The sequence below is a fragment of the Mytilus edulis genome, chromosome 13 (genome assembly GCF_963676685.1).
Source record: "Mytilus edulis chromosome 13, xbMytEdul2.2, whole genome shotgun sequence".
NCBI lineage: Eukaryota > Metazoa > Mollusca > Bivalvia > Mytilida > Mytilidae > Mytilus > Mytilus edulis.
In genome coordinates this window covers 47,350,139-47,358,145 of record NC_092356.1, presented here as the reverse complement: position 1 = coordinate 47,358,145, position 8,007 = coordinate 47,350,139, and the positions used below count along the sequence as shown (strand labels likewise).

Below are 8,007 nucleotides of genomic sequence, written 5' to 3'. Positions count from 1 at the left end.
TTTGTTTCAAGTGACAATTTAAATTTAAAATAAAAAATTTACCATTTGTAGGTCTTAAAATATTTCTAGTCAAAATTTCTTGACTGTAACTAAATGAAATCCAGACACAGAAACCTTGATGTCATTTTTTTAATTGATATATTGACCAATATTCTTCACAATACGATTGAGAGCTTAATTTAGCCAGTTCACAGAATCATAATAAGTCGTTGCTTTGTTGCTTTAAATAAACTATACATGAATTATCGTTTAGGAAACGAGACCAACACACATATTTCATAAATAACTCTTTTTTTTTCGCAGAAGGCGACTACATTTAGCTGGAATGTCAATTCTTTTGATACTTTTCAATTTTAATTTTGACCTAGTAGTCCTGCGCTCACAGTTTGTCAATCTTCCCATACATATTAGCCCCATTAGTATCACCAGATTTGTTCAGTTTAATCAATTCAACGTTATTTTCATCCGATTCTCCTTTCGTTTTAGCTGGTTTCCACATGGGGCTAGGTTTCAATGTAGAATGTAATCTCTACAATATAAAACAAATCAGACGATCATGAAAATGGTATAATCAGAATAGTAGACACACGTATTTCCTAGAAATACACATCAAATCAAGCTGCTCAACTTTCAGGTCACTAACAGCAAAATGATGTTTGCGTCTTATACCAAGGATTGTGGGGACCAAAACAAGTAAAATTCAGTAAGTGTACAGTTCTTTCGCATGAAAGGATTTTAAGTTTAACGTTTGATGTAACAACTGTTACTGTCTTTGCGATACACTATGTCATGTGTGTATCAAATTCGACTGATGTTACAACATTGTACCTGGTAAGGGGAAAGTGAGCACCCAGAAGTCTATCATCTAATTTAGTATTGTTATAATTTTTGTTGATATATTTTATTTTGATAATTTAAGTATAACAGTTTCATTCATATGTTTAGTTTCTGTAAAGTTACTATTATATATAAAAAAGAAGATGTGGTATGATGCATGTATTAATTATTTAAAACATGTTATACCTCATGCATGAGCCTTTGATTAAAAAGGCACTTTTCGGAACGCTTGGTTTTAAATGCTCTAGATTTTATACTTGTAATTTAAAAGCTTTGCATCTGTTTTGAATCGAACGCTGCTTATGAGTCTATGTACACGAAACGCTTATGACTTGACATGATTATTATCATCCAGAAAAGCTTTTCGATGCACGAAATTAATCGCTTTGTTTTAGTTTTAATTTTCAATGAAAATTTGACATTTTTTACAAGAAAAGCACTTGACAACATGTCAGCCTTATTGTTTTGTCATTTTTTCCTTTACAAACTCGACATTTAAGAAATATAAATGTAGTCCCGAATGATAAAGCGTCACTTGTACAATTACTTTCTACGGTAAACAACACTACCAACACTCATTATAGATACCAGTTGAATGATTCTGTCTACGTAGAACCACTTTGTGCAGTGCATTTATATTTGTTGGCTTGAATTATTACTTCTGTATGGGAAGTTTCATTATCGAGATTCGTTACATAGTTCTGGTTTGGTATAGATTTTATTTTTCATATTGCGTTTGTTTGTTCCTGTCTAGGACCCTAACAGCACCAAGAGTGCTACGAATAACCCTTTACATGTTTTATTAAATGGACTTTATACTATTTTTAAAAGCCAAGATACTGTGAATTCATTTATTTTCGTGGGTACTAACTTTCGTGGATTGAGGAAAACTTGCATGTTCGGTGATATTTTATTTCGTGGTTTTACCAAAATCTGTATATTACCTTATATAGAAATTTGTATTTCCTTTAATACTTAATTTAGTAGTTTAAATGTATCCACAAAATCCACCAAAATTAGTATCCAACGAATAATAATGAATCCACAGTATATAAAAACATTGCTTTCTCATGTTATATGGAAAATAACTGTTTTTCGTTATAATTGTTGACCTTCATAAAAAACTTACTTGAAATAAATCACCCTTTGCCGCCAGAAAAGATTGCACTATTCCTGCAGGAATCATGATGAGTGGCACGATAGCAATTATCCATCCAACACCAATAGCCCAGGAAGGATAACTCTTCTTTCCATACTTAATTGGTTCATGCTGAACATTATTTATAATCCATAAGGACTAGGAAAGAAAGAAAAAATCCAAAGGTAGAGTACTTTTGTATTAAAGTGTGTTAGTACAAAATTGTTTTATACATGTTGCGCTAATAAATAATATAACATATTATGAATCATTAATTACGCTGAGCGTTTGGCAATTAATCAAATATTATGTTGAAATAGAGATCAATTTAATTAATATTTATCGTAAAGTTTTATATTATAAACATTGAATACTCATTTATAATTTATACATATGTCAATGTTTAGAATAATTAGCTTACTGCGACTATTAACGGGCAAGTAACTCGCCAACAAAACTTCCAAATGAGACTCGGCTTGAACCCAATCATCATTTCAATGTCACAATACAATCTTTCTGTGGCTGAAAAAAAACCCCACTTAAATAGTGATATTTTGAAACATGTATTTGAAAAAATATATATAACAATGCATTGTTTATTTACCAAAAAAATAAAAGTAATTGGTCCAGTCACTGCAGTGTAGATATACACCCTTTTAGTTTCAATCTTCTTCAATTCTATTGATGTCATATAAATGTCAGAAAAGAATGTTTTATTTTGCTGCAAATAATATATTAAAAGAATAAAGTAAAATTATAACGAATATATGATTATTTCCAATAAAAAAACGCAGATGTGTTAACATTTTTATGAGGCTTTAATGTGTTTTGCCCAATCCAATGTCCTAAAAATTAGTCTTTAGAACCAACATATATTTATAATACTTTTAACATATATAGCTTAAGATTATAGAAACAGGTGTTTGATTAGTTCAACAGTTTGAACAAGAGATGTTAATTTTAGGCTTACTGTAAATCCACGCAAGTACTATAACTTCTAATAACAACAGAAACATTAACGATACACTTGCAGCATACCAATCAATTAGTTGTAGAATATATACACCACCCTGTAAAAGACAGAATACATTAAATATTTATATTATTTGTACAATTTGAATGACTATAGTATTGCTAAAATAATTAGGTTTTATGTACATTTATCAAAAGAACGTCTTCTAATTAGTACAGCTCCATGTAAGAATCATGCAGGGGGTGATTTACTGGGGGCATCAGAATTTTATATAACTTAACCATGTCATGTCCTACCATAAAGCGAATTTAGATTTCAAAAAGTTTTTTTTTCCCCAAATCGTCTTTGCACCTTATAGTATGCTTTGAGTAATACTAGTATAGCATTATAGGTTACTTTTATATAATGAAATATGATGCGGCTGTCATAAAAGTGAGAGGTTTGGCTAGCTATCAAACCAGATTTAATCCACCATTTTCTAAATAAGAAAACTCCTGTACCAAGTCATGAATATGACAGTTGTCATCAATTCGTTTGATTTTTGAGCTTCTGATTTTTCTATTTGGTAAGGGACTTTCCTTTTTGAATTTTCCTCGGAGTTGAGTATTTTTGTGAATTTACTTTTTTTATAAAGATACTGAATATTTTTGGAAAAATATTTATCTAAAGGTGCCAACACCCTTAGTAACTTTAGATATAATGCACACATGAACAAAAACGTTTTTTTTTTATAAATGTTTAATTCCCTATGATAAATATTAATTCTTTGCTCCTATGATATTTAACCTTTTGCATCTTTGGTTTTTTTTTAAATGTAATCGAGTTCAATTTTGAGTTCTCGGATACAGCTGTTCAATAAAGGCAACAGTAGTATACTGCTGTTCGAGATTCATTAATCGATAGAGAAAAAACAATGCTGGGCCACAAACCAAAACCGAGGAAAACGTATAAATTGATACTAAATTACACTTATCAACAGTGTTATTCAACTTTTTATCATTCTCATTCGGGAAGGGACTTTCCGTTTTGTCTTTTAATGAAGGTGTTCGGTATTTTTGTCATTTTACTTTTTCTGGTAACTTGATTTTCTTCGTTCTTTACTACATTCGTTGTTCTAAAAATGCAAGTTGTGTGAATTAAATACAGTACGTGATACCTTCAAGTGTGTGTATTGATTCCGTAATCAGCTGATTGAAATCTTCTTATGCAAATTGTTTTTTTTTATTGTCATTATGTTACATTGTATAATGACAAATTATCAGTAACGTTAATTAAAAATAAAACTTTACAACTGATAAAACTAAAGAATAATTTTAAGATAAAACAATGATGTACTCTAATGGAAAAATATATAATGATTTTATTTTAGAAGTTAAAGATTACAGTCCGTTTACACAGATTAATTAAAGATAAATCTTATTATTCATTTTCATGATATACATCTAAAATCGTTCATTGTTGAATTAGTTTCTGTATATAAAAATATAAAAATTTATTTCTGTGTATATAAAATGTACTTCTATCGTTTGTTTGCATACCAATACAAAACTACAATACTACAATATTTGTTCTCCAAAAACCAAGAAAATCAAAAGTAACGAGAATGCCATGCAAAAATATATACAATAACAAATAATATATATGAAAGAGGCAATGAAGTATGAAAACCAATATGAAACAAGAATGTGTCCAAAGTAAACGGATTCCCCACTCGTACTATCATTTTCCATGTTCAATGGACCGTGAAATTTGGTGAAAAATCTAATTTTATATTAAAATTAGAAAGATCATAACATACATTGTAGGGAACATGTGTACTAAGTTTCAAGTTGATTGGACTTCAACTTCATCAAAAACTACCTTGACCAAAAACTTTAACCTAAAGTGGGACAGACGGACAAACGAACAGACGGACGCACAGACCAGATAACATAATGCCCCTCTACTATCGAAGTTGGGGCATAAAAACTAAAAAAAACAAGAACTTATGGATGTTTATTAGTCAAGAGGACCGATGTTCTCGTTTATTATTTTTTCTTTGTGCTTAACAGTTTCTCAAGTTTTAATACATTTGAGTGACATATAATATTTGGGGTGCATAATTCCATTGTGTTTATGACCTCCAGCAAGCTATCCCCTTGAAATGAAAATAAAGTCACTTTTAGTTAGTTTACAATTAATTCAACGGAATACATGTACTTACCTGAGTGACACACATAAGTCCAAGTAGAAAACCAACAACACATACACATAGTCTTGTAAGTGTTTTTCCTCTCTGTACTAGGTTAGGAAAGTTGTCAAATATGCCTGTAGTTATTACTTGTACTTGGACAATCTGGATAGACAAAACTTTATATTTTAGTGTGTAGATATATATTTACTTTAAATTATATGAAATGAAGTTCTTTTAGTATAGTATCCTTTAAAGATCGAATTATCAACTTGTGATACAGTTACTCCTAAACAATCTGTTGTTGTTATATCATTTGAATAATCACTCTCGTAATCAATACTCGTGTGAGAGTACCTTTAGTTTCCCGACGTTTATGGTCGGCTGTATTATGTGTATATAGGTACAATGACAATACAAAATTATGTATTAGCATAAAAAATGCAAATTCTCTTTGAGAGTACATGATGGTGGTCTTAGTGGTAAAGCGGCTCGTGTGCCCAGAAACCAGTATCTGTACTTTTTACCTTTTTACAGTTTGTCAGAGTATGCTCAGCTTTCATTTTAATCTATTATTTTCGTAATTTGTTGTTTATCAAACAATGTTATTTAAAAGTGTTTTGACGGAAATAAAACAAAGGATAGTTTTGACTAACATATTACTGTACCCATGCTAACTTACCATAGTATTCAGGCCTATTGTAAATAACATCAAGAAAAAGAAGACGGACCATACTTGAGGTAGAGGTAGAGTTGCCAAGGCTTCTGGGTACACCATAAATGCAATACCAGGGCCTAGTGAAGTTATAACAATACCATTACTTTTATTTGATGACGTTTGGTTTGCATACAGATTACAACTTACGAATCGACAAGTTTGTCTCTGGTGTCATTCATAATATTTGTTTGTATATTACCAAAACATTTGGCCAGAAAATTATTGAAACAAATTGATTTCCAATTCATGACTTCCCATTAATTATATAAGAAAGAAAGAAATCTATTTTTGGTTGTTATAAACTGACAATCTATACGATATACCAACTATTAAATATCAACATATATATAGTACAAACTACTGATTAACTCTTTGATACTACGGAAATTTTTTGACTAAGACTTGGCTATTCGTCATAGATATACGAAGATTTGGTATTAGTCCCAATGAGACAATATTCGTTATGCCTATATACGCGTAGTTTTATCATTCTTGCGTAAAAACTCGACAAACTTAAGACATGGTTATAATTGTTCCTGTGTATTTATAACCGTATGATGTTAGTGAGGTGATGTTGCAATTCGTTATTTTGACAAAGTTAACTGTTTAGTATGTTTACAAAATAATGTTGCTTTCGAGTTAATTACATTTGTCACTTTTGCCTTTTTGAAAAATACATTACCTTGTTTTACAACATCATCAATTTGAACTTTTGAGGCCTCAGCCATGTAACCTAATGTGGAAAACACTACACATCCTGCAAACAAACTTGTAAATGTGTCCAAGACAGGCAAAATCATTGCATCTCTGAAAAAGTCATGATATACCATCTTGTTTTCTAGTTATGTAATTTAATAAAACAAACATTATGAAATTGTTTTTGGTACTATTGATATTGTGAGACTGGTAATTTACTCTGTAAATCTCTTGTCGTCACGAAAACAAATATATATAAGACATACGTCAATAATAGTGCAAGTAAACGGCACAAACACAAAAACGACATCAAAAGATAAACAAATATTCTAAACGATCTAATATGAGACAATGCGATGCCACTAATGAGACAACAGGAACAGTCAATAAGTCACCACGGACAGTCCACAAAGTTAACCCGCACAGCCTATAATCCTATAATGTCAACTCTGACAAAGTATAAAAAGAGATATATATTTGTCTTCGTGACGACAAGAGATTTACAGAGTAAATTATCAGAGTTTAGACAGTTATATATTACAATAAAGTATCCTTTATATAATGCTTGGTTTGCAATTGAAGAGAAGTATAAAAATAGTTTGTCTAATGCGGGGTTCACACATTGCCGATTATTGCTCCCGTTTGAGATCAGACAGCGATACGACACGAAAAGCGAAAAAGTCGGATTAGTATCCTCAATTATCTGGAATGTCCTATTATTGTCTGAATTCAGTCGTTTTAGTTCGTAACAGATTCCTACTGGTCGGGAATGGTCGAATAGTTCGGCAAAGCACCTCGACAGTTAGGTGCGTCCCGTACCATTCGGGGAAACTCAGCCGATTTTGTCTAGTCGGATTACAATCGTGCCTATGTCGTGACAGATTCTGCTGTATCGGATCGAATTCCTAACAATGTTCTGTGTATTCTGGACGGTGTCCTGTGGAACGGCAATGATCTGCAGAAATTTTTCATTGCTGTTTTTCTGCCGATTGAGTCCAGATTGCATCCAGATCTTGTCGATTGCGAACCGTTTTTGCCGAAACCGTTCCAAAACAGTCCCGTTATTAATTCTAAAATCGTCAATGATACCCACGTCAGAGTCCCGACAATTACAGAATACAATACGACTGAGACCAGACAAAGCTGTTTGCAATGCGATAGAGCGGACCGTGATAGGATTACGTTCCGACAGTACTTGATCATACCGAGTATGCCGACAGTTTTCGAACGGATAACTTCCGTCAGCGTCGGTTCACTGTCTTGTCATTATCTGATCTCTGTCGGATTACATTCGGTAGAATCGGGACGCAGTCGTGGCAGACTCGGTCGAGTTTTACCTGGCGAAAGATACAAATCAGATTAGAAGCGGATTTAGAACGGGATTATCGGGATACATTCGCTTGGAAACGGTTGAATATCGACGCTTCCTGAACAATATCTGATTGTTGTCGTGATTAAATATTTTTTTTTACAAA

At 31.9% G+C, this 8,007-nt stretch overlaps 1 protein-coding gene across 4 annotated transcripts in view; it reads right to left on the bottom strand.

The window, feature by feature from the left end:
- Positions 1-274: 274 nt before the first annotated feature.
- LOC139500584 (sodium- and chloride-dependent glycine transporter 2-like) overlaps positions 275-8,007 on the bottom strand; it is a 37,582-nt gene continuing 29,849 nt past the window's right edge. For all 4 annotated transcript variants that reach the window (XM_071289335.1, XM_071289339.1, XM_071289336.1 and 1 more), the window contains exons 8-14: positions 6,519-6,643; positions 5,801-5,913; positions 5,152-5,283; positions 2,946-3,045; positions 2,397-2,497; positions 1,967-2,134; positions 275-529 (exon numbers count right to left, since the gene is read on the bottom strand). In XM_071289335.1, coding sequence (XP_071145436.1) covers positions 380-529; positions 1,967-2,134; positions 2,397-2,497; positions 2,946-3,045; positions 5,152-5,283; positions 5,801-5,913; positions 6,519-6,643 — 889 coding nt within the window. In that variant the 3' untranslated portion in view covers positions 275-379. The remainder of the gene's footprint in view (positions 530-1,966; positions 2,135-2,396; positions 2,498-2,945; positions 3,046-5,151; positions 5,284-5,800; positions 5,914-6,518; positions 6,644-8,007) is intronic.